This window comes from Phaethon aethereus, assembly GCF_964289735.1.
Source record: "Phaethon aethereus genome assembly, chromosome: 6".
In the NCBI taxonomy this organism is placed as follows: Eukaryota; Metazoa; Chordata; class Aves; order Phaethontiformes; family Phaethontidae; genus Phaethon; species Phaethon aethereus.
The window spans coordinates 23,585,550-23,612,541 of NC_138580.1; the positions used below are offsets into that span (position 1 = coordinate 23,585,550).

The window sequence follows — 26,992 nt, forward strand, 5'->3', positions numbered from 1 at the left end:
AGTGGGAGTGCATGTTTGCACAGAGGCAGCGAGCACTTGCTTGGGCCAGGAGGGATCTTGCTTTGCTTCACAGGTCAGAGATACTAAGGTGCCCGTAAATTCAGCCAACCAGTGGCACAGGACTGGTGTAAAACTAGAAGAATGCCTGAAAAGCACTTGTATTCACAGTTTTGGGGTTTTGTGGTCATTTTAGTAACAATACTTCTCCTGCCCTTAATAACAATTTTTAGTAAGGCAAAAAATACCCCACGTGACTTCCTGATAGAAAGATGTTTTTTTGCAAAACTGCCAGACACCTACTTGGCGGGGGGGGATAAAAAAAAATTACCAACCACTCTCAGTGAACATTGCAACAATAATAGCAGTATTAACAATACATTTACTGGTTTGCAGATCCAATAGTTGCAGAACTATTATTGATTTACAGTTGTCATCCCCCTCTTTTCTTTTTTTTTCAAAGGAACAGTGCTGTGATGTAGCTTTTCATCCATCTTCAAACGTTTGCACATCAGACCTCTAGCAATATGGTGAAAACACTTCCTGATTCTGTTACCTTTCTCTTTTCTAATACTATCTTTGCAGATCCCTTGAAATTCTTTCTCTTTCCCTGCAGACTGCTGGTTGGAGCTCCTCGGGAAAAGGCCTTTCCATCCCAACAAGCCAACAGAACGGGAGGGTTGTACAGCTGTGACATCGCATCTCCAAATACACGCTGCACACGTGTCATGTTTGATGAGGACAGTAAGTTCTTCAGCGCTTCTGTTTTGGATTGAAACAGTTGTCTGATTTTTCTTATTTGATGTGGTCCTTTCCAAAGACAGCATATCATTGCTTCTATGGATTTATACTTCTTTTTGCATCGGAATATGTTGTAGCTTAATTGCTAAGATAGCATGAGATGCTGAAATCTTGGTAGATTTGGATGTTCTTGTTCTTTCGTAAATTGATGGGACATGAAGTAATAATATGCTAGAAGTGTTCAATAAAATGAATGTTGTCAGTGATAAAATGTACAGACACTGCCACCTGCAGACAGTCTCATGAAGTGAGAGTACTTAAGACAGTATGAATTGCCTGTCCTGACAGGGACTTTTAGAAAAAAACAAAACAAAATTAGTTAACTGTTAATATTTGAAGCTGTATTATGATACTCTGCAGCTGACCCAACGATGGAGAGTAAAGAAGACCAATGGATGGGTGTAACTGTCCAAAGCCAGGGGCCAGGAGGAAATGTGGTGGTAAGTCTAAAGGGCTAACTTATAAAAACATTTTGGGTCTATAGTAAATGTTCTGAATGGTCTGTGTTTCCATGCAGCTTTCTGCAAGGTAACTTTCCTATGTTTACTCTTGTGATTCCTTGTAAGTAAGGACTTAAATGTCTTCGTAGCAAAATAAGACACTTGAGATAGAGAAATAATTTAAAGCTTTTAGAAACTCTTAAGTTAGCCTTTCTTTATAACCTTTGTAACAGCAATCTAGGATGGACAGTTGATTTTCAGGGTGTCCGCTTATTTTTTGTGATATACACATTGTTTCTTTTAAATACCATTGGCTACAGAAGTAGGGAAAAATAGCATGATAAGGTTGTAAAAGTAGCAAGTTATCATCAGCTGTTTTCCAAGATGATCACTTTAACTTTCATCAGGGACTTTGGCTGAGTTGCTCCTATGAATTATTGAGGCCATTGCATTGCAGTAAGAGTATTAGGTATGTATTTTATACAATATGGAGAGAAAAAGCTTTCAGGAGTTACCAGAGAATATTACTTTTTCAGCTCTTTCTCAGTTAAATGAACTTCTGATGATGCTGCAGGATACTAGCTACATCATAAAATGGGTGTGCAGCGAAGCTTCTCCATCTAATTGTATTCTTGCGGGTTAATGTCACTGCTTCCAAAAGTGGAGGCAGGTGACTTCAGGGTGTGAATCTGGAGTTATTGAAGGATATCGAGGCTGTAGTAACTGGCTTCAGTCTGCCTGAGAACCCAAAGCGGGGGAAGAGCAGATAGAAAGAGTTCTGCTCATTGAATAATTAATTATCAACTAATGCTGTCTTGTCTTTTCTGAGAAGGAACTTTTCTTTGTAAGTGATAAGTGGGAAATGCACTTATTAGATGAGATGTGGGCAGCCTGAAGGTCAGTGTGCAGCAAGGCAGTACTGCAGTGCTCTAGGTGTGGAGCAGCTGGGTGCTTGCTTAACATTTAAGCTGTGATAGGAACCATAGAAAAGGTATGTCAGCTGAGAAACCTGGCTTGCTTGTGCTCTTCACACACCTACTACATCTGGTTCCGCAAAAAACACTGCTGGCAAAGGGGTTTGATTGTTCCACCTCTTTTTACAATGGTTTGTTGATTACACCACTTAACCCAGTGGCTATTCATCCTTTGCGTTAAATATTTAATTAGAATTCTGTTCCCAGGTGAAGGTTAAGGAACAGGTTCTGCTCAGTGCTTCTGCTCTGTCCCATTGACAGTTACCTAATAAGCGGAACATCCAACACAGGAAGGTGGATATCTTTCCCCTCCTCTTCACTGGAAAAACTTTCAGCCTCCGCTTTGTGGCACTTTTCTGGAAGGAGTGAGTTCTGAATAGTCTCGGGTAGATGGTAGTTGAACAAAAACTTGTGTCCTGCACAAGCATGTAAGTCATTTAACTCTGACAGCTGTGGGGAAACACAGTCAATTCTTTCTTTAAAAGAGATAGGGTGGTTCTCCCCTTGCTTCTTGAGAGGGAGGCATTAGGTATCAGGGAAGGCTTTAGGGCTAAAAACCCTAAATCCCACAGAGGAGAGGGATTTAACGATGCAGCCTTCCTTGACCATGAAGCCGGTTGTTCTGACTTGCATCCATAGATGCCCAGCTTTTCCTATAGGGAACAGTGGACTTTCTCTGCATTGCAACATGGATGTGTCAACCAGGTGACTGACTTACGGCTTTGCTAGCATGAAGTATTGCTAAAGGAGACCAGCCTTCTTTGATGACTTGCATACAAACATGCCGAAAACATCACTTATTATTTCTTCTATCTTGCAGACATGTGCACATCGCTATGAGAAAAGGCAGTATGTAAACACAGTGCAGGAAACCCGGGATATCATTGGAAGGTGCTATGTGCTGAGCCAGGATCTCACTATTAAGGATGATATGGATAATGGAGTATGGAGTTTTTGTGATGGTCGTTTAAGAGGCCATGAGAAGTTTGGTTCCTGTCAGCAAGGTGTTGCAGCCACTTTTACTAGAGACTACCATTATATTGTGTTTGGTGCCCCAGGCACTTACAATTGGAAAGGTATGACCTGGCTTCCTTCCTGCCTACCCTTCCCATTTTCTCTGAGATTGCTCACAAGGGTTGCACCCTAACTTTTTTTTTTTCTTTTTTTTGGGGGGGGGGGGGGGGGGTGAGAGGGGAAGGGGTAATAGATATCTAATTATTTTACACTATTTTCATAAAATGCTATGCTCCTGTATCAAAAGTGTTTATCGAAGTCCTTCAGATGTCTTTGAGGGAGTACTTAAGGATAATGGAATTTTGCACATACATACAGCAATTTTTTCCATTATTAGTCTTAATCTTATGGTGGGATTGAGTGCTTGCTTTGAGACTTCCATATGGGAACAAATTACTAAATAATTTTAAAGTTATTTGACCAACTTTTTCCTGCATTTGAGCAATGTTAGATAGCCAACTGACATCTTTGTTTATCCTGCAGTATTTTCCACTTTATTCTTTGTGAAGTTTGTGGAAGGTAGTACTTCTCTAGTTAAATGCTGGAGGATTTCAGGAAGATAACTGAACAGAGCAATACTATGTGTATTCATATCTAAATCCATGGATATCCATGTAAAATTCCATGGATAATCTGTCTGACCAAGAGCCAAGTACTTCATATCATCTAGAAGATATCCCAAAACTTAAGGGAAAAGCCCCATAGATTTTCTCGGTAGTTTATATTGAGAAGCATCTAAATGGCCCCCTCTGTCTCTTTTTCTTAAAGTGATTTTTTCCCTTCACACTTCATTACACCGACAGCTGTAAATGCTTCCCTCTTCAGAACATCTGATCCTTGACCCATTACATTTTTTTCCCTCATACACCTGTGCCTGTTACATGAACCATGCAAAATCTTTGAGTTAAGCTCTGGCACAAGGTGTACTTTAGTGAGAACTTAATCTGCCACGTATCTGTCAACAAAACCCGACCAAGCTGAAACAGCATATTGAGTTCAGATGCTGTTTTACTTTAATTGCAGAGGAGTGCTAGGACAGTCTATCAGTCATAAGAGTACTCCTTTGTATCATGGGAAAACATGTTTGTGCTTGCCAAAATGTTAAATATGCCTGTTGATAAAAGGGAAGCACGCGTTCTGTCGAACAATAGCTCTTTTCCCCTTAAATAACGTTTTCTAAATATAACACAGTGTTTGTCATAGCTGAATCAGCAGGGTTTGGTTTTTTTTTTGGGGGGTATTCCTGTGTACTTACCTGCCTTTCAAGAGAGGCTTTATGAGGTTAAGAACTGTGGGATAAGGGTGGTTCCTGGCCAAGTTGGCTCCCTGTTTTTGTTGAGAATTTTTTTAGTATCCCATGTGTCTAGATTGTTGCATGGTCTCCCTGTAGAGCAGCGTGAGATTCTGGCGCACAGATAGAACATAGAAATTCATTGGCTTTTGAAAACGCTTTCACCCAATTTTTTCTGATTTTTACCCACTGTTTGGTGTTTGTCCCATTTAAACAGCAGTCACTATCTCATTCATCATAGTGTTAGTTGGAAACCATTTACCTGTTATTTTTCCCCCTTACCATTCATTTGCTTTTATTTTATCATTTCATTTCTTCAGGGGTGGTTCGTGCAGAGCAAAAGAATCAGACATTTTATGATCTGGGTATCTTTGATGATGGGCCTTACGAAGTTGGTGATGAGAGCCGTCAAGATAAGAATCTAGTTCCTGTTCCAGCTAACAGTTACCTAGGTAGGATTAAGTACATATGGTAAATCTCTTTAGGTTTCTTAAACATTTGGGATCCCAGCCTGGTGCAATGATACGAAATGGGAGCAGAAAATCCATTTGTTAACCCTGTAACATGCTAATCATTTTGGATGATCACATCTCCCTCCACATTTACGGGCGAGCTTTAAGTGTAAGATGATAACACTGCTGAGGTACCTAGAAAAGCTGCTAATGTAATGAGAGGGCTAAGAGCTGTGATGAGAAACCACAGATTCTCAAGGAGTGATTATAATCACTCTAATGGTGAGTATGGCGTATGGACCTGTAGTCCGTAGTCACAAGGTCTCTGCCATGTGGTATCAGAGGGTTTATCACAATTTGAGTTTCTGGATGTAACTGTTAGGACTGCAGTTTCTCCATCCTGGTAGGTGAGTGCAATTTTTTTATTCTTCAAATTTTTAAAACTCCGGTGGCCTTTTTACGAGCCTTTAAAATACCATGATATGAGCAGTGTTTATATATTTTGTGTGTGTGTGTTGCAGGAGTGTCTCTTGCACTTTGTGCCAGTACAAAAGCAGAAATGTGTCCTTGGGCCAGTGGATGTTACTGTACGCCAGTGAGTTGTTGGAAAGGCCTCAAGTAAAAGTGTAAAGAACCTTTCTGTTCTAGTGCAGATTTCTGTGATGTTTCGATCCACTGCTTTTGGTGTATGCAACAAGTACAATTTTGGTAACTTGAAACTGGAATTTCTGTGCGAGTGGTGGAAAGCTGAACAGATGGGTAAGGGCATTGCTAATATAAAAAGTAAAAGCAAGTTAAGAAAGAGCCAACTTAGAGCTACATATCTGATAGAAGAAATAGAACACAAACTTCTGTTAAATATGAGCAGTAATTGCTGGGTGGGGGAAAAAAAAGTGATTAGGAAAGAAAGAGCTTGGGTTAGAAAGACAAGCTGATAGCCTATTCTGGTGAAGTAAGACTTGGTAGGGAGAGGAGTGCTGTGGAGGTGTCTTTTGCTGTGAACAGAGTCATACTGACTTTTTGCAGTTCTGTAACAAATGCATTTATCTCCTAAATGCAAATGCTGCCTTTGATTTGTCACAATCAAGCCCACTTCCAGGCAATCGTGCTGTTCACTGGCATTGCTGCTCCCTCTGTTTAGACAATAAACAAACATGGTTATAGCTGCTGTGCTTAACTCCTGTTTTTTTTTTCTCTTCGATCTTTCACTGGTGTTTACAGGTCTTCTATTTCTGACAGCTGTATCTGATACTCACCCAGATCAGTTTGTATATAAAACATTGCCTCCCGGCATACAGGAGGACAAGGCGGTGGATGTAATGATGAATAGCTACCTAGGTTTGTGACCACTTGAGGTGGCAGCATCTGGTCAGACTAACCTCCAGACCTTTGACATGATCCTCTCCCCTCCACCCCGCCTCATCTCAAATAGACTGCAAGTAAAAGCATGTGAAAACGGGGATTCAGGTGAAGAGTAGCTGGCAAAGCAACATGGCTTCAGAGAAACACTGATTTCTCATGCATTTTTCCAAAACCTCTCATCCCTCCTCCAGATGGGACTCCCTGAATTTTTCTGAAACTGTCTCATTGTGAATTGCTGTAATTGAGAATTTTCATAGTACTGGTGAAGTGTTTCGGAAGGGAGATTTCTATCTGCTGGCTAGTGCCTTTCCTCCTTGCAGTGTGCATAATCTTCTACTTTGGCCTAAACGTCTTGCCATAAACTTCTACTTTACTGGATGTGTTGGTATATGCAGTATATTCTTTTAACTAAGTTTTTCATGTTTTTTTAAATGTATTGACTTGTATAAAGAATATGTGAGACTAAATTTGTTTGAACATGTCCTTTAGGGCTGCATTCAATCAAAATTGCCAATTTCACCATTACTGTGTGACGCGATTCTCAAATACCGTGTACATCATTCATGTAAAATACTGTGCTTGTGCAGGACACTTTGCATGTTTGCAATGGAATGATGCTGACTTGTCCTTAGGGAGCTTTGTGAGGATTTTTCCAGAGGTGAAATACTCGAGCTATATTCAAGTGGTGAGCTGTAGTCATTTCTAAGCTGGCATGCTTAAAAATGGCCTTGTTTGGTGTCTGTGAAAAGTAGATCCGAGTGAGCCACGAAATAATATGTTTTGTGGGCAAAATACTTAAAGGTAACGTATGGAGGAGCGTTGACTTGTAAACAGGCATCCACCAGTCCAAAGAGAAATGGAGAGTTCCCGGTATATCATACTCTGTTTTAGACAAAACTTTTATTCAATATACCACTTTAATATAGTAGGGGAATTTAGTTTTCCTGTCAACAATAGAAGCTGTCCGTTTGTTTATATTTTATTTATTTCTCTGTTAAAGGTTTCTCTCTGGACTCCGGTAAAGGAATTGTCTCCCAAGATGAGATGACTTTTGTGTCTGGTGCCCCACGAGCCAACCACAGCGGAGCAGTTGTTTTACTGAAAAAAGAGAAAAATCAGAGAGCGCTTTCACTCGAGCACATGTTTGAAGGAGAAGGGCTGGCCTCTTCTTTTGGCTATGACGTTGCTGTTGTGGATCTCAACAACGACAGGTATGGCCTGGCTTAACTCCTGCTTGCCTGTATAATGAAGGATGGCATTTGGGGTTATTTCTGCTTAGGTTTTCCACATTAGAAATTATTAGAAATACAAGGAATGCCAAATCCCATCTTGTGTGTTTTGCTGGAGGAAAGGGGAAGCATCTCTGAGAACCAGTCAGGACCCAGTCTACATTTCGAATTAGAGAAAAGAGTTTTATTTACATTTAAACAATTAGTGTAAACAGAGAAAGAAGAAACGGATCTCATACCCAGAGAAGGCCCTGGAAGGGTCTTGTATGTCACAAAGGGAATATAACCAGCTTGCAGGATCAGTGGAGCTGGTGTTGCTCAACCAGTCCAATGTACTTTTTAGCCTTTGCTCTGCAGCTGTTTGGCTAGCTGATCTTGAGGCCACAGTCTGATCAGTTATGTTTCACAGTTCTTCTGTAAAAGCACTGCTGCTTTTTTTTTTTTTTAACCCCAAGGTGGCAAGACATTGTTGTTGGAGCCCCGCAATATTTTGACAGAAGTGGAGATATTGGAGGTGCTGTGTACATCTACATTAACCGGCAAGGCAAATGGGAAGGAGTAAAACCTATTCGCTTAAATGGAACCACTGACTCCATGTTTGGGCTTGCAGTGGAAAATGTTGGGGACGTTAATCAGGACGGGTATCCAGGTGAGTGGAAAGCAACTACGATAAAAATGTATGTCACTTTTTTGCTAATGCTAGACTTGGAACATCTTACCCTTATCATGACTGCAAGCTGCAGGAAGAGTAAGAATGATTTTCAGATATTGCATCTTCTTTTCAACAGATATTGCAGTAGGGGCCCCATATGATGGTTTTGGCAAAGTATACATTTATCATGGATCCCAGGATGGAATAAATACAAAACCAGCACAGGTAATGAAATAACCTTTACTATATGTAATTAGCCTTGCACAAAATTAAAGGAATGGCAGGGCTATCCATCTTCTCCCTTTCCATTACTACTAGGAGGGTGGTGGGTATGCAGAAGAGTCACAGGACCCTTCAAAGATTGCACTGCTGACCAGAAAGATTAGGAATTTTTGATTTTAATATATATTTTTATTTCTGGGGCAGTTCCTTTGGTACCAATAATATGTAGAGAAAGAAAAAGGCATGTAGGTGTGTAAGCTTTGTTTTTTTGAAAGAAATGTGGGGATTTGGAATGAATTGCTTAATTTTCTTTTTCACTACTTACCACTTCACTTTCTTTAATTAAAAACACCAGTGTGTTCAGTTACAAGGTGTGAATGAAACTCTGTTATACTTCCTAGAATACTGTTAGAATACTTTCTAGAATACTTTTTCAGTTTCAAGTGTCTATACTGCATAAACACTGTAAGTAAAGATAAGCTAGGCAACATTTCTAAGCGAAACAGTCATTTCTGGTACTCACTGCTATTGCAAAGTAACTTCTTGGAAAAAAAGCAAATCACCTTGGCACTCCAGTGTCATTTACCTGAACATGGAGGTCCCGTTTCCTTCTCTCTCTTCTCTCATTTCCCCCCCAGCTCCGGCCATAAGACAATGGTGTTCACTTGTTACTTATTTCACTTTTATAGCTTTTAAATGTCTGATTTCCCTCAATCTGTTTGCTTTTTAGATTCTTGATGGTGAAAAAACGGGCACCAATTTCTTTGGTTACTCTATTGCTGGAAACATGGACCTGGATAAAAACTCCTACCCTGATATTGCTGTTGGTTCCCTCTCAGATTCTGTGTCTGTGTTCAGGTATTCTATACAGAACTGTAACTAATTACACCAAGGTTTTGTTTTTAGTTATTTAAAGCCAAACTGCTTAGAAGGAACACAAAGCTTTTTCGTCTGGAGTGTATTTTTCCTTCTAGAACTTGAAAATTCTGGGTGGGAAAAAATTCCATAAACTGGTTTGTTACTTTGTCCCCCTCTTCTCATTGAGCAGCTGCCTTACACGCAACACAGGGCAAAAGGCTGAATGCGGACAGTCCTGTGGAGCACCGGTGTGCGTAGTGTATCGGTACCCTAGCTTTGCCCCCGGTAACTTACTTGTATGCCCGTGTCCTTTGATGGAATTCGGGGTGATAAGTAATTCTTTTGCCTTAAGAAAGCAGAAGTTAACTGATACATTTGCTAGAGCTTTTGTTTGCTGCTGTTACATAAATCTAATCCCGCTTTACTGAAGATAGAACAAAACCAAATGTCTCTTTTTGTAGCTGAGGATCCAAAAGCAACGAGGCATACGACCTTGCTGAGGTCGCAGGGGGGTCCATGAAAGAGCTGTGAGGAAGCCCTGCAGATAGGATCCTTTTGGATTTCTGTAGCACGTGCTGTAATTAGGGATGAGGTCATGGTCTTTTGCAGACCTCCGCTTTTTTTCTAGTTTAATGTACTGTTAAGTTGAATTGCTAGTAATGAGCAGGAAGAGGACTGTATTTGCACCAGAGCTGTGAATGCTGCGTCAAGTTCAGGTCTCTGGTGGTTGCTGTCAGTCCCAAATGAGGAGGAGCAGGAACTCCAAAACCGGTTATCTCAATTTTGGGGATAAAAACAACTCTACCTTTCAGGCAGAATGACCTTTCCTACAATTTTTTGATGATCCCATCTCTAAGGTGGATAGTATCTGTGTACATAATTGGAATGTTCTTAAATACACTGCAACAGCACCCAACAAAAGCAACTGATACTGTTTGCGGAAGAGAACAGAGTAGGTGGAAGGGAAGTTGTCTATTAAGTGTTCTGCTTACTCAAAAGGAGCTGTAATCGTTTGCTGGTAAGGGCAGCACAGAAACTTTACAAAGGTGAGAACAAAAGCCTTTACGGTGATGAACAGTGAAAGGGGTGGCTCAGTTAAAAGAAGTTGGCTAGAAAAAGAGGAGATGGCTTACTGGCCATGTTAAACAACCCTTAGAGGCCTCAACGAGAGTGGGATCAGCTTGTTCGGTTGTTCATGTGAACCGTCTTTTCTTGTCCCTTCCAAAAAGGATGAGAAAGGACATGTTGTCAGGCTGAATTATGGTTACAGCATACATGCAGAGGAGTCAGGAAATGAAAACATCGTTTCCCACAGCCACCCGGGCTCCACACTGAGGCTGTTGCGAACGTTAATCTGAATGAACTTTAGTACTTGCAGTTGTTCACAGGGTCTGAATTACCACTGGGGTGGGAACCATCACTTTGAATTTTCTGGTTTTTGTGTGTGTATAAAATGACAACCACAACATCACATTAATGTACCCTGCTTCCCTGTGAGGTGTTTAATACAATTGTACTTGTTTTTTGTGACTTGCTTTGCTTCGCTTTAAGTAGTTTTGTTTCTAACCATTATCGAAGCCAAACTGTGTTTCTTGGAGTGTCTTTGCAAATCAGTGTAGGCATGGAGGGCATCTGGGATTCACATAAATTATTTCATTAATCTTATCAGAAACATTTCCTTCTGTTCTTACCCCTTCTTTTCATTCCCTGTTTTTCCCTCGAATGAAGATCTCGGCCTGTGATAAGCATTAGAAGAAGCATTACAGTACAGCCTGACAGAATTGATCTAAAGAAAAAGAACCCTGATGACCCTAGTGATATATGGTAAAGTAAAAAAAAATATGATGTCAGAAGCCTTGGTGTATTGAGTTTTCTGTTGTCAAAATTCGTTCAGCCAGTGTTGATGTTAAAGTGAAGGGATATGACAGTCATGCAAGTTAAACAAATATATGTACATGTGATCATTTTGACCTGAATTTGCTATGACTGCTGTGCTAAAGCAGAAACAGAAAATCTGTTCTGTTCATAATGTCCATTTTTGGAAATGAGCGTCACTTTGCCACTTACGGCTTTTAACACTTGCAAGTATCTGAACTTGAACAGCTTTCTCATGAGTAGAGATGTAAGAGCAAATGCCAGAAAATATTTTTCTAATTGCTTATTAACCTTTTTTTTTCCCCCTTGCTTTATAATTCAGTTCAGTAAGCAGCAGATTACTGTTGTAGCATGAAAACCACAGTCGTAAGACTGATAGTATCAGTCAGTGGACTATTAAAACTTTTCAGTCTGTTGAACCATGCCTTATTAAAGTTGATATTAATTTCTTGGCACTTTTTACAGGATGGATGTGAAAGCATGTTTTCAATACACTGCAAATCCCAGTGACTTAAATCCACGAATAAGTAAGTTTTGAAGATAGATATTTTTGATGTGTTTGTTATGTGGTTAGTTTTTTGTTTTTTCTTCAGAGTGTATCATTGAAGAACAGTACTCAAATTATAGTGACTCATCTTAAGACTGTGACTGTCAAATTTAAAATGTGACACAATACTAAGGTCAATCAGCTATTGCACTATTGGTATTTAGAGTAACATGTATTTAAGAGGCATGTTGGTGTGTTAGGAAGTTCTGCGGATGACAGAATGACGTGAAGCTTTCTGTGTAATACAACTGTCAATAAGCAAACGGCTGCCATACAGACCAAAACCATTTTGCCTCTCTAGGTTACTGCTGCTTTAGAAAATAGTTTTAAAAGCCCATTTTATATGTCATCACTAAGCATTATTTCTTACTGGAGACTTACCCTATAAACCAGTGTTCTGTACTCATGAAAATGGTTTTGTGGAAATCTGTAACTGAAATAAAAAATCTTTGTATTAATAGGGGCCTGGAAGACTCTGTCATAAATGTAGTTAAAAATGTAAAACATTAGTTTCTCATATCTCCTGGTTTTTCTCTTGTTACACCACCTCGGAAAACTGTGTAGGGTTTTGAAAGGAAATGAGGAGAATTTCAAGCCCAGACCTCCTCCTCTTCCTGTGCTGTCTTGAGTTTCTCAGTTACTTGTAAAATCCATAGGATGTGCCTGAATAAGGTCCTGGTCCTACAACAGGTCAAGTGTTTCCAGCTCTCAGAGGTGGCTCCTGTGTGCCTGCCTGCACGCTCCCGAGGCCTGGCATGCTCGATGTGGTTCTATCCTTGCAATATTGGATTAGCTCGGTGAATACAGAGATGATTAAAAGATGCACAGAGTTCAGAACTGTCAAAACACGCCTCAGCGTACAACTAGAAAGCTCTAGTCACACTTTTGCTTTCAGTGTTAACAGCGTACGGTGACCTGAAATTCTGGCTGGCTGCTTAGGTGCCATTTGTGACAGAACAGAAACAGGACAGCCAAGTCGGAGCATTTAACGGAGTTGTGTGTCTTGGCCCTCTACTGGCCCAGCGACAGCTCCTCCAGCCAGTGCTGCTGCTGCTGAAGGCATGGGGTACTTCTGGAACAAACAGATTTGGTTGAGAAGCTTCCTTTAGATACGTGCACAGGGTACCTGGCCCTCAACTGGAGAGCGACAAAACTAACAGATTGAGAAAGTTTTGTAAATAACTGAAAACAGCTTGTGAAGCTCAGCACTGGCTGAAACAGTCTTCTAGAATAATGTTGTAAGGTCATACCGGGAGAAATTAAAGGTCTTTTTAATAAGGCAAGTGTTCTTTTTTTATAGTGACCTATTCTATTTCTTCAATACAGAGATCAACTATACATTTGAAGCAGAAAACGAGAGGAGGCAGTTAGGCCTGCCGTCTAGGGTACGGTTTAAAGACCACCTGTCTGATCAGTTTACTGCAAGCACAACCCTAAGGGGGCAGAACACAAGAGAGTGTGTGACAACCAAGCTTGTACTGCAGGTAAGACAGAATATTTTATTTCTTTCATTTAGATCCATTTAAAACAAAAGCATGCTCTTTCTTTAAGCCTCGTGGTACCTTTGTATATAAATTAAGTCACATGCAATACAAATCTTCAAAACTAGAAAACCACCATAGTTAAGTAGTACCTTGTTATTCCGTGCACACACACTGCTTCCTCCTGTTGCCTTTCTTACAAAGTATGAATAGAAGTTGTAGCCACTGCAGCATGCTCGGGAGGTCGCTAGAGCTGAACTAATTTAGAACAATAGAGAGGGAATAAATGCCAAAGATGGAGACCTGTTTCCAACAAAAGTAACTGTTACAGAATTGAATGGTGTGACTGGCTAGGAAATGAATTTTAACTCAAAGGTTTTGGAGGGGATGAATGGGCAGGACAAGGAAGCTTGCTATGTGTACTCTGACTTGGCTGCTATGCTGGCCCTTAAAGGTGGTGATGCTCCAGGAGCTGAACAAATTCTCTTGTCTGTGGCTCAGCAGTAATGAGCCAGCCTCCAAGGTGTTTTTTGACCACGGCAAATTAAAGAGCTTAAACTTGCGCAATAGGGAGAAGGTGTGGTATTTTACTGTTGTTGTGTGAATTTTGCTTGCTTGAGTTACCATCTGTTGTTCCTAGGAATTCTTAATGGTGAGAGGAATCATCAGACTGGGAAGCCAGGAGATAAAAAGACAGTAGGGCTGAGCTCCTTGTGTTCTTGCGCATTCTTAGAAAATGCTGGGTTTCTATGTAGTGAATAGTTTTAATGCTGTAAAACATAGCAGAAAATATTTTGCTTTACTTGTTTGTTCTGAAATGTGTGTCAAAAGCTAGTCTTTGTGTTGTTTTTTCTTCTCCGCACTGTATATTAACCATGCCCTTTAAAATACTTTAACAGGAAAAAATTAAAGATAAGCTACGCCCCATTCCAATATCAGTCAGCGTTGAAATTGCTGGCCTGGAGTCAAGCTCACCATCCACAAGAAAAGAGAGAGCACTTCCGGATCTTATACCAATTCTAAATTCAAACGAATCTGAAACAAAGACCACAAAAGTAAGCCTTTGATACCACATTTTCCTGTAAATCTGCACTTTGATAAATAACTGAATTTTAAAGACTCTAGAAAGCTAAATTATGACCAAAGGAAATAACTGGAGTGGCACTGGACCTGTAACTACTGGCTTATATTTCATATTTTGTTATGACCTTGTTGCAAAAGGTTATGAACTACATCCTGTGTTTCTTTTGCAACAGAAGTGAAGAGAGTATAGCTGCTAGTTGTTTTTTTTTCTTCTCCCCAACAATTTCAGGAGGAAATGTACTTTTGATTAAAAATGGAAATCCATCCTCTCCTGCTGTCAACATTTGTCCCACATCACAAAATAATGTACAGTCCAATTCTTCCATGGTTAGGATGCTGTAACAGCATTAGAGCTCTGAAGCAGTGACATAAGAGAGAGGGAATATCTTCGGTGAAAGATCTCATTTCCTCAACAGTGAAGAATCAAACTTAAGGATGTTTTTCCTCAATAGAAATGTACCTCTCGCTTATTACCTAACTTGCCTTCTAGGCACATTTAAAGCTCTACATTGTCAGCATCAAGGGCTCTGTCACACAAAGAAAAACACTCTTGACGGGCAAGGAGTCAGGTTAAAATCTTACTCTATCCAGGAAGGTGCCTCTGAGTTCCCTGTAGATGCTGTGCTGCACATCAGAAATCTTGTTTTAAGCTAGTACCATGTGGCACGCAGTAAAAGTGCTTTGGTTTTATTTAGGTGGAGTTCTTAAAAGAAGGATGTGGAGAAGACAATGAATGTCACAGCAATCTGAAACTTCAGTACCGGTTTTGCACTAGAGAAGGAAATGAAGACAGGTTTACTTATTTGCCAATGTAAGTCTTGATTAATGCATTGCTGAAATTCAAGTTATTAGTAAGTGCTTAAAAGAACTTTCAGGAGAGGCTTTTGGGAGATAGAGCAGCTTTGTTCCGGCAGTCTGGCAAACACAGCCCCACGCGGTAGTACTGATCTGTCAGGCTGAGGAAGGTGTGAGCATTAGAAGAGCAGCGGTGGTTCTGAGTCAGATGGATACAAAGTGGGCACAGCTGTGCAGGTCTGGATGAAAAGTTAGGGAAAAAAGCTTTGAACCCCTGGAGAAATGAGATTCTAAACCAGCCTTACAGTAGTTTATTGGGTGTGATACTGTCAACTATTTTTGATATGAAATTTGATTGTGAGTATGACACCATGATATACTGTAGCCTAGTAGCAAGTAACAAACAGTTACAGAGAAATGAACAGAGAAATCATTTCACCGTAACACACACCTAACACCCACTGCATCCCTCTTCCCCGGAGGGCCAGTGAAATTAGAAAAGATGTGTAAAACAAACAAAAGGAAGTAGGTTTACTTACTGTATACTTACCATGTATACTTTACAAGAAATAAGTAGGTCGATATATTCAGAGAAGATTCATTGCTATCAAACATGAGCCAGATGCAAGTGCTGGTTCAGAAATACTATAAACTCTTGATGATTACTTGAGGGATAATATCAGTCTGCTCTGTCCTGTTAACTGCTGGTCACTGTTGGAGACAAAATACTGGTCTGGGAAAAAAAACGATGGCCGTTCATGTGTTTATGGTCTTACAGTAATTCTTCCCTAATAGAGGGAATTATATTTGGGTAAACCATCGTGAGAAGCAAACTGTCATACACATTTCCTTTCCTAATGCACACCGCCCTGTATACTCTGTTTCTGTAGTGAGAATGGCATGCCAGTGCTTGTTCTGAAAGATCAGAAAGATATTGCCCTGGAAATAACAGTGACAAACAATCCATCTGATGCAAAAAATCCACAAAAAGATGGTGAAGATGCGTATGAAGCTAAACTAATTGCAACTTTTCCAGACAGCCTGACGTATTCTGCATTCAGGGAGATGAAGGGTTATCCTGTAAGTATTTTTAAGAGAAAAGTTACTAAAATTTTAAAATATTTTCAGCATGTTTTTACTTCTAAATGTATTCTATTTCATCAGGAAAAACAGCTAACATGTGGTGCTAACCAAAACGGTTCTCAAGCAGAGTGTGAACTTGGAAATCCTTTCAAAAGAAATTCCAATGTAAGTTTGCACCTATTTTGCTCAAGTTATAAAATCTGATTCCTGACTGCTGTCATCCCAAGTTCCTGTGTGTCATAACTGGAAATGTGATTTGGGTCTATCTTTTTAACTGTAGAACTTGATGGTGTATTTCTATTATATTGCATGTATTAATACATTTTATGCAATGTTTATGTATTTCATGGATGTTCTTTCTTGTCTAGGTAACCTTTTATCTGATCTTAAGTACCACTAAAGTTAATGTTGATACAACAGACTTGGACATTAATCTGAAGTTGGAAACGTAAGTTTTCTCTGTGTGTGGGTGCTGTATTTTTATATACAGTTGTAAACAGTTGAATTAATTTGTCCAATTCACAAAAGCAATTTAATAGTAAAGTGAAAACTGCTACATTTGTAAAATAAACAGCATTGTTTCCTTTTCATTGTAGAACAAGCACTCAAGTTAATTCGACTCCAATTACAGCTAGTGCTAAAGTGGTTCTTGAATTGCTTTTATCACTCACTGGGTAAGCGTTGACAGCATAACAAATGGAGGGGCTGGGGATGACAGTTTTGCTGCAGACTTCATTAAAATCTGATTATTCTCCTTCCCCACCTGAACAGAGTTGCTAAGCCTTCTCAGGTGTATTTTGGAGGTGACATTGTTGGTGAGAGTGCTATGAAATCTGAAGATAATATTGGAAACCTCATAGAGTATGAATTCAGAGTGAGTAATTTAGATTAATGCCAACAGCTGCTTTTAATCAAATGAACAGCTGCTTCTTTATGCATATGAATACTTGGAAAAGTTGCTGGATTTAAAATTGGCTTTTCTTGTCCCAAAATCCTGACTTCCTGATCAGAACATGCAGTCTCTGACTGCCGACTAGAGCTTCATGATTGTATTTGGAGGAAGTGGCCCGAGTTGGCTACACACTTTTTTTTGGCGCAGTTCACACACGTTCATTTGTACAGCATAAAACCCCCTGCAGGGAGGGAGCAGCACCTACCCAGAGCCCTCACTGCGGCGTGCCCAGGTGTTGTTAGCTGATGCACACAGACAGCAAGTACGCGTACTTCCTCCACGCTGCATTGAGCAGGCAGAATACGACACTGTGGGAGCCACTTCAAATGTGCGGGTCCGTTTCACTCTTTTCGTTTTCCTCCTAATTAGAAAATCAAGGAGAAGGCTAAGAGAGACGGTTTTGGTTCTATAAAAACTCTGTTTATCAGCAAGAGCACTGCTTTTTCTGTGTCAATAATGCAAGTGCTGCTACCTTTGTACATAGTAGTTTGTCAGGATTAAAGTCCATCTCTGTCAATCCTTTACTTCCTTCTATACCTGCATGCATGTATTAAGTAGAAGCAGTCAGAATATCTATTTTAGCACTTGCTGTCATGAACAGTAACACTAAGAAAGCAAAAAATAGGTTGGGAAACAACTTCCAGACCTACGAGAGCAAGAGCTGGTGATCTTTCTGTGTCAGAGTTCTTCATAATCCTGCAATTTGCCTCAGTTACGTAACTGAAGGATTTGTTAACTCTAAGTTGGAGTTGTTGTTTCACGTGAAGATAGATTTCTAAAAATCAACAGCTTGAAGTTCATGTTAGGGAATTTTATTCCTTATATGTTTAAACACTTTTAAAGTATTTACTTGCTATCCAAGTGTGCTAGTTTTGGTATATATGCTCTGTCTTTATACTCTGTTTTGACTGTCTTTGATCTGCTTTTAAATTTCCTGTTAGCTGCGTGCTTAAGCCTTGCCCAAGTCACTACCACTTTCGATTGAGAAGACAATGACTTTAAAAAGTACTTCACTGTTTAAAGAATGTTTGTTTTACCAGGTAACTAACTTGGGCAGACCACTGAAAACATTTGGTACCGCTTCCCTGGACATACAATGGCCAAAAGAAATTAGTAATGGCAAATGGCTGCTTTATTTGATGAAAATTGATTCCAAAGGCTTGGAAAAAGTCTCCTGTCAACCCGAGCATGAAATCAATAGTTTGCATGTTGTGGTATGTTACCCTGTCTTCTGTTTGTGAGTTAGTACAACATGAAAGCACCACAGCATGTGATAGTAGGGCGTAAGAGCTTGCCTCCAGAAGGGTTTTGGTCTTAACCAGCTCCCAAGGACAATACATGAACAATGTATCAAGGGTTAATAATGTGCTAAAGGATAGATGTTGTGTCATGGTGACCGTTTCTGCCATGGGCACTGTTGTCATACGCTCTTCCAGGATGAAATTGCCGATTGCTTTAACATTTCATCAATGTTACTGAAATCTGATCGAGTTCTTACACAGAAAACAATAAACAACAGCGAACATCTCCTCAGCCTGGGGCAATTCTATGTACCTTTTTAAAGAGAAAGGGCTTGCGCTTGTATTTACTTATGTACAACAAACATGACAAAAGGAATTTCTCAGGCAAGTTTCATAGCCCTTCGTTGTGCCTGCAGAGTAAGAATTCTTTCCTAAACCCTGAGCCTTCATTTTCATATAATCTTAAGATCATTTGGGAGGAATTTTGATTTTCACCATTAAAAACTGCATGCACATAACACCCACTCTTGTCAGATCACTACATTAGTCAGTAAAACTTTCAGTCAGTGTAATTAGCATACAGTTAAAAAAATGCATCTACTGACCTTAGCATAATGTTATTCTTTTAGCATAGTAATGTTCATACCCTTTATACAGAACAAAAATAGAAATAGTATTGAAAGCTTTGTAACTCCAAAACCCCCCATACCTATTAAAGTAGTCAGTTGACCTTTCTTTAGGTAATCTCAAATTCTAGTAGTCTTGACTCTACTATTAGCAATAAATGTAGATAAGTAGGGATATAAAATGCTGTCGCTCATGTGCTGATCTGAACAAGACAAGACTCACTGAACTCTTGTTTCTCTGCTTCTATGGGGTCAGAATTAGGAGAAGAGATACTTATGATAAACTACTAAAACTCTTCTCTTTTTTGTTTTTTAAGGAATCCCATAACTCAAGAAGGAAACGTGAGGTTGCAGAGAAGCAGATTACAGACAGCAAGACGTTTTCTTTATTCTCAGAAAGAAAATACAAGACCTTGGTAAGCATACTGCACCAACTATATAGTCTTGTCAGATACCCATCCTGCACTCATAAGAGGGCTTGTCCGAGTTTGGCAGGGTAAAAGAAGGTATCTCTTTGCTTTGTTTTTATCTTAAATCCAAGTATCGATGCTTTAAAAATATGATCGTTTAGATTATTTACTGATGAGAGAGAACTAGGAAAGAATTTCTCCGTAGCTATCTATGTTAAAATAAACAGGTAGTAGAATCTCCGTTGTATTTTCTTAACTGCTGTTCGTACAGACAGATTTTGGTTCTTGCACATAAATGAAGCATATAATCCAATTTTTAATTGGGGGAGGGGGTGTGTGAGGAGTTAAACAATTTGTGAGTATGTTTTTCTATTTACACATAGCAATTTATAATTGCAGGACTGCAATGTGAATGCACGCTGTGTGGACATACGATGTCCCCTGAAGGGTTTAGACAGCAAGGCCTCTATTGTGCTGCGTTCCAGACTGTGGAACAGTACCTTCTTAGAAGTAAGTCCTCTTACCTGCCATTTTTGGAAGGTCACAGTTCTTTCCCATCTGTGTCTAATGTCCATGTTTTGTTTTGCAACAGGAATACTCCAAAATGAACTACCTGGACATTCTTGTCAGGGCTTCGATCAGTGTTCCTGCTGCAGCTAAGAATGTTAAGCTCACAAATGAAGTTGCTCAGGTAGGTTCAATATTTAATGGTAACCGTATGTTACGGTTGTGGTGTTTCCAGCTTATCTCAAACACTGGAGAGAAAAAAAAATAAACCATTTTAAGACAAAAATTGTTGGAAGTTTAGCTTTTTAACTGAGTTTTGATTTATTGATCAGCCTTACCTTTTAAAATGGTTGGAAAAATTCACTACTATATTGAAATGATAACCAGTAGCAACTTTTTCTTTAAAAACATTTTGTAGATGAGAGAGAAGATATCTTGTTAGGGAAGAGAGAAGACTGTATAAATTGCACCTTTAGGATAAACATGGATGCTTCTGAAATGCTCTTTCCATCTTCACATTTTTTTTTTCCTCCTTTAGGTGCGTGTTACTGTCTTTCCTGCAAAACCAGTAGCACTTTATACAGGAGTACCATGGTGGATCATCTCAGTGGCTATTTTTGCTGGAATACTGATGCTTGCACTATTGGTATTCTTACTATGGAAGGTGAGTTTTTATTCATCTGGTTATTTTACATATCCTGGTCTACAGCTGACAAGACAGCAAACTAATTATGCAAATGATTAAGTATTTTGGTTTACTATTTGGGACTCCATAAAATAGAGCAAAACTGCCCAAGCCATACATTACCTTTATCAGCTTCTCAGTTTTGCAACATTTGGAAGGAAAATGGTTACATAGGAAGACTTGCTAGGAAATTTTTCTGTTACTGCATCCTCCAAAGGAAGTATTTTGAGCTCTGGGCAAAACTTGAGACTAATGTTCAGAGACCATAGTTACTTTGATGTGGATGGAGACAGCTAATTGGGGCATCTACAGTTACGTGTAAAACTATATGTGAGCTATCTACAAATGTTTTAGCAGGCCTTTGTTCTCATTACATTAGAAATACCATTAAACTGATAATAGGTGAAAATAACCAAAAGGTACACAAATAATACATAGCTAAGTGTGTTGGTGAATTTCTGTAGTATTGCCTTTTATGTTAGAAACCCTAAAGGAGTAAGTAAGTGTGTACAACAAAAGGTTAACAATTTGCAAAAGAAGAGATCAAGTACCTATTTTTCTGACTACCTTTAGCATTTTTAAAACTAACTGTGTTTCCAAGTTTAACAGGGCAGTCCTTTTATTCTTAGTTTTTACAGGCATGAGCAGTTAGTATTTCCTGTTACAGGATAGCAGAAGGTTATTAAGAAAGAAGAGATGAAGAATATCCTGTCACTTACTTTCTTCTGGAGAAACTGCTGCAGTTAGCTTTCCTGAGGAGCTACTAATAGCTGCAGGTTACTTCTCACAGGATAGTTGGGACTTCCTTATTTTCTAATAAATGCCCATCCCCTGCTGCAGATCTTCCCAATGAATTAATGCTTTGGGTGGGCTGTTAGGCGATAACTGCTAGTGTTTTCCTGCACATGAAAATGCACGCATTTTGCACACAGTGTAAAATGCTTCTTTTGGGGACAAACACTGTGCTGTCTTATGAAGGACAAACATGGTTGCTTTAAGACGTCAAAGCAGTACTCATTTTTAGCCTACCCTATGTTTTTGTCTATCCTGTGCACTAGTCCACAAACGGGTTTTTTTATAGACTTCTTTCTGCTCTTCACAGCCAGCTTTAGTTGCTATGGACATACTTTATAGTAGCTTTTCTTAAAGGAAAAAAAAGGCATTACAGATTTATCAAAATGCCTCTCAAATAATATTCTTTACCTCAGGTTATTCTATTATTTTACAGGTCGAGTTAGTCCAAGAAGTTCTTGGATCTAGAAACATCTGAGTTTTTGTGTGCTTTTTTTTATTTCCTGGCCTGTGCAGGTATAATGGGGAGGATAGTTCACAGAGTTAATTTAGGTCGGTTTTACTGGGTTTGACTTCTTCCAGTCCACAGAAATTGACTAAATGCCTTGCTTCCTTGTAGTGTGGTTTCTTCAAGAGAAATAAGAAAGATCATTACGATGCCACATATCACAAGGCTGAGATCCATGCTCAGCCATCTGATAAAGAGAGGCTTACTTCTGATGCATAGTATTGATCTACTTCTGTAATTGGTAATTGATGATATTTTTTAATTTTTAGCTGTGGCACATGCTATGGTTGTGGTGGCTAACGATGAAGCTTTTACTGCATATGTTCTAATAACTTTTGGATTTCAAACTATCGTACTTGCTTGCTCATTCTGTTGGTACATGTTCACGTGCCCCAAAAGCTGAAAAAACAGGTGTTTACCTTGGCCTTTAGAAAACATGTTAATCTACTGCAATGGTTTTTAGCCTTTTTTTAAATTTGTGTTTTAACAGTACAAGTAAGTTTTTAAGCTTGAAAGATGTTAATCAACACTGCAGAGTTAAGATGTAAAGCTAAGACTCCGTGGATGATAAACAAACTTGCTTTACTAACCTTCAGTGCATGCTAAAAAATACATGTTGCTTATAATGAAAGGGGTTTTCATAGTGAGAATTTAATTCCTGTGGAAACTTCTGTTTTCCTTCAATTCTAAGGCATGCTTTTCTAGGAACACACTGTCCTCTGCTGAAGCTACTATATGCATGATTATTTATGCTTCTAGCAATCTTTATTCAACTTAAGATGTTACATGCATGTACATTAGATTAATAACTGATGCTTGGGTGAGCATGGCGGGGAGGAATTCTTACCTAAAATATGTCAAAACAGTGTCTAATGAAGTCTTAACTAAGAGGATGGCTAAAGATTTGGTCTATGTCTCAATGTAATTTTTTTGAAATTCAGTTCCATGTAAATTCTAATAATATTTAAAAGAAAACAACCAACACCAAAAACCCACACCCCAAATACTACAAACTTGCCCCTTCGATCTTTTTTTCCCTAGCAGTATCTAATGACAGCTGGATGACATAATGTCTCTTAACCTTAACATCAGTGACCCAAAAGCATGTAAAGTTGAGTGTCTACCTATCATGAACTTTGTAACACTGTGGCCATAACTCCATTTTGTTTTGAAAATTAACTACAGTCCATTCCTCAATATTAAAACCCAGTTTTTACAGTGGCTTTGAATAAAAAATTGCAGGGCACAAATAAGCTGTACTAGATTTCATCTAGGGACACTTGGTGCCATGTACATTACAAAACTTTCAAGTTATGTCTAGTTTTTATCCTATGGCAAGCTAAGCAAGACTGACATGCTTATACTGCATATTGTGCAGTTAGTTCAGGTGCCTCTAGTGGAGATGGTGCTTTATAAAACAAGGCCCTAGTGTAACTGCTCTTGAAGGCCCTGGAAAGCTTCCCGTAGGTTTTTAAAGGTAAATCATGTCACCATACAGGAAGATGCTGCAGTACATAACCTGCTTTTGATTCAGGAGAAGCCAGCTTTCCTGAACTGTATCTACTTCTTTGTGTGGCATTAAATTCTCTCATTATCTGAATGAATAGCTTTATAAGAAGACTTAAAAGACTACTGTAAAGAAAATTTATAAAGTTAATGGAGGGAATATTGTTAAGGTTATTAGATTACCGGATTGTCAGACTGTGCCATGTCTTCAACTGCTGCTGAAACAGCTAACATAGCTGTGAAAATGTGAGCCAGCAGGTCTATGTATGCTACGTTTTTGGCGTACATATTTTTGTTTTCAATTTCCTTACCTGTATATCTCTGCAAAGGAAGAATTTACTGCCTCTATAGTTGTAGTACTTTGGCAGAAACTTAAACCTAAACTGTTCTTTTTCTTCTCTGCCCCAGTGCGGGTTCTTCCAGCGTTCTAGGTACGAAGACAGTGTCCCCCGGTATCATGCTGTAAGAATTCGAAAAGAAGAGCGACAGATCAAAGATGGGAAATGCAAAGACCTTGAGACAAAACAGTGGTTCACAAAATGGAATGAAAATGAAAGTTATTCTTAGGGAAAAATTCTTTTACTCCACAAAGTTCAGATAGAGGTTAAGGTTTTCAATAATGGAATCCTGATGGTGTTAGACCTATGAACACTATGGACATTCACCATTTGATTGTAGATATAACTACTTATATTGAGGCTTTTGTTTGCACAGTTAAAATCGCTTCAACAGACTTCATTTGCATTATTTAATTTCCAGGCTGCCTCTTTTCCCCTTCAAATCTAACTCACACTTTATAAGATACTGTGTTGATTTGTGGGCTTTTCTGCAAAACCACTACAGCAGACCTTTTCCTGTGACCCTAACCTTCTTCCTCGGCATGCAAGGAATGCATGGTAAAGGTCAAGGCGGGTTCCCCATCCCTCCCTCAATGCATAGTCCATTATAAACACACAGTGGCCTTAATACACTTTGTTCAAGTATAATCTGAAGACCTGCAAGTCTACATTAGTCATAAACTTTGCCTGCTGCAGTAGTTAGGGCTTAACAAAAAGGCATCATCTTAAATTACATGTGCAATAGGTCATATTGCTCCAATTTTTTATTTTTAAGATCAGATCACGTGATTCTTGCTCACAACAAATATACACAGGTTTTTTTTTTTAAACAGAGGCTTGAATATTAGATGTACTTTTTGTGTATATATATATTTTTTAGTCATTTTTGTATTTATTTTTGTTATAAATCATCATCTTTGACTAACTGTTAGGCCAAAGATTTAACTGAACTCTCAAATTCACTGTGTTTTTGAACTTCAGATTATGAGACCTGAGGCTTTCACTGCATTTTAGTAAGTCACTGAAGGTGCCAGTGCTTTCTAAAAATGTAAATATTTGTTCCAGTGACATGTACAGGAGCTTTTTTTTCCTGATACTTCTAACTTCATGTAATAGGAATTATTAGGTCCTGTAACATGATTTGTATATTACTTCAGCCTGTGTAATGATTTGGACACCAGGCAGAAGTACGGTTTTTAGATACAGTTTTATACTTACTGCAAGAAAGTAAGAGGTTCTCTGGAAACAGATTTCCAGATTCCTCAGGACTTCCTGTTGGCAAAAGGCATTGACTACTGCAGCTGTTACATAGCACTTGAAGGGGGCTATAAATGCCTAATTTACCTTAACTGTAAACTGGGGATCTGAGCTGATCCATGTTGAGACTACTGAAGCATCATGAATACCTGAATGTTGATAAAAGCAGAACCACAATGTTGTGTTTATCAGTAATCTAGTTACTGTAACATGACTGATAAAACTATTTAAAGAGTTTACTTTTTTTACCCATGTTCTAAAGCGTTGGTACTATTTAGGAATGAAGACGCAGTTCACAATTGTTTATTCCCTGTGAACCAAAATTCTGCTCAAAAAGTATGTATGTTAATTGCTAGTAATTTGAACTATGCAAAAACCTCTTGGTACTTTTTCCCCTCGTAGGGTAAAAACCTGCTAGGAGGGCAGCTGTCAAGTGTCTTATTTTTACTACTAGTTTTGAATATACCTTCTTGGAAGGTGTGGTCTCCTAAAAAGTAGTCATTATAAAAAGTGCATTAATTTAATAGACTTTTCTTCCTCTCAGTATGTTGTGACCCTGATTTTATGAACACTTACACATGTATTTAACTGTTACCCAGTTTTGGAGCTTTTAAAATTGTAGCTTATTTGCTGAAAGGCTCAGCAGCATCAGAAGCCAGGCTAATCAGGGGCTAAGCAGCTTGATAAAGAAATAGCCTTGGATTTAAAAGTAGATTGTGGCCTCACCCAAAAAACGAATGTCTTAACAGTGTTAAACTGAAAGTTCTTGAAAAATAAGTCATGTCACACTGAGATCACATGTCACATGTTATCTCAAACTTTTTTTATACCAGCTAGCAATGCTACATCATTCCATGATTAGAAATTACCTGTGGATATTTGTATAGAAGTGTGGAATAAATTTTTTTAATTAAACATTGCTTTGGTAATAGTGATTTCTTAACCATAATTAACTGAGGTAGCCACAGTTAAGTCCACTAGAAGAGCACACTAGGAGTTGCAAGCTTTAACAAATGGTCTCACTCTCAATATTGCTGTAACTCTCAGTGCCCTCCCTGCTGCAAAGGGGCAGATAAGGCAGCTGCAGGAGATAACACCCAATCTCATGCTCACAGGCTGGCTGCTGCTTGCTGAAGTTTCCAGCATTGGTAAGAGTCAGGCATAGGGCCTGGCACAGCAGGCTCTGGCAAAGCCCCAAGTGTCAGCGCCTGTGGGCCAGAGCTGCCCTCTCCCTCCACACATCACTCTGCTGTCCAGGGTACCTGTCAAGGACTCACATACCTGTCTCTAGCAGTGGAAGTTTGATACCCACAGTCAATTACATGATTGCAAGGTACAGCTTCAACACCACAACAGAAAAGCCACAAAGCAGCAGAAAAACACCCCCAAAAAACCCCAGAGAAAAACCTGTGGTTTATGTCCATTTTTAAGGTGTTAACCCTCACAGACTACTTTGCCTTTGCTGAAAGGAAAGGCCTTTTGATGTAACAAAGCCTGAAGCTGAGGGGTAGCTGGACACATGCTAGACCAGTTTGTTGTTGCAGCCAAGAAACTTCTAGGACTAGAACCAGAAGATGCTGCTAGATCTTTTCAGAGGATGTCAAAGATGTGGACTCAGCCTGCTTTTGTTAAACAATTACTCTCATTTACATGACTACACCTACAAACATTTGTCTACAACAGGACAAAATATGGACTGGGAGAACAGTTAAGAAGCTGATCATAGGAAGTGTAGTATAAATATATGAGCATATATAAAAAATAATGTACTATATACGTACATATAGTACTAGATTAGTATAGACAATATACACAGCAGTACAGTACTATACATTATATGCACATACATACTATACACATATGCTAAAACCTAATGTACTATATTTGCTATATATATGTTGTGTGTGATTAATTAATTTTATATATAAAAAACCCACACATACACACTATAACCTAAGGTACATAAATAGAATGCTAGCAAACTGCAATACCTTCACATATGTTTAACTGTCGC

The 26,992-nt window shown here is 39.0% G+C and overlaps 1 protein-coding gene across 3 annotated transcripts; it reads left to right on the forward strand.

The window, feature by feature from the left end:
* Positions 1–1,178: 1,178 nt before the first annotated feature.
* Positions 1,179–24,076, forward strand: ITGA6 (integrin subunit alpha 6). 3 transcript variants are annotated; one of them, XM_082001618.1, is made up of 24 exons: positions 1,179–1,238; positions 3,033–3,288; positions 4,838–4,969; positions 6,191–6,307; positions 7,332–7,542; positions 8,016–8,209; positions 8,349–8,437; positions 9,165–9,292; positions 11,021–11,116; positions 11,633–11,694; positions 13,041–13,198; positions 14,095–14,250; positions 14,974–15,089; positions 15,964–16,153; positions 16,238–16,321; positions 16,525–16,604; positions 16,753–16,830; positions 16,928–17,030; positions 18,149–18,322; positions 19,293–19,391; positions 19,785–19,895; positions 19,978–20,076; positions 20,431–20,556; positions 23,792–24,076. In XM_082001618.1, the coding sequence occupies exons 1-24, from the start codon at positions 1,194–1,196 to the stop codon at positions 23,948–23,950; spliced, it is 3,063 nt and encodes a 1,020-aa protein (XP_081857744.1). In that variant the 5' UTR covers positions 1,179–1,193; the 3' UTR covers positions 23,951–24,076. The 3 variants fall into 3 exon arrangements, with proteins under 3 accessions (XP_081857744.1, XP_081857745.1, XP_081857746.1); XM_082001619.1 differs by lacking the exon at positions 6,191–6,307; XM_082001620.1 differs by lacking the exons at positions 6,191–6,307; positions 23,792–24,076 and adding an exon at positions 21,989–22,198.
* Positions 24,077–26,992: the final 2,916 nt, after the last annotated feature.

Excerpts from the sequence above, each read along its gene's own strand:
- ITGA6 (XM_082001618.1), top strand. The coding sequence starts at position 1,194 with ATGGGTGTAACTGTCCAAAGCCAGGGGCCAGGAGGAAATGTGGTG. Across the intron at positions 4,970-6,190 it reads TCCAGCTAACAGTTACCTAG|GTCTTCTATTTCTGACAGCT; the intron begins GTAGGATTAAGT and ends TGGTGTTTACAG. Across the intron at positions 16,831-16,927 it reads TTGCTTTTATCACTCACTGG|AGTTGCTAAGCCTTCTCAGG; the intron begins GTAAGCGTTGAC and ends CCACCTGAACAG.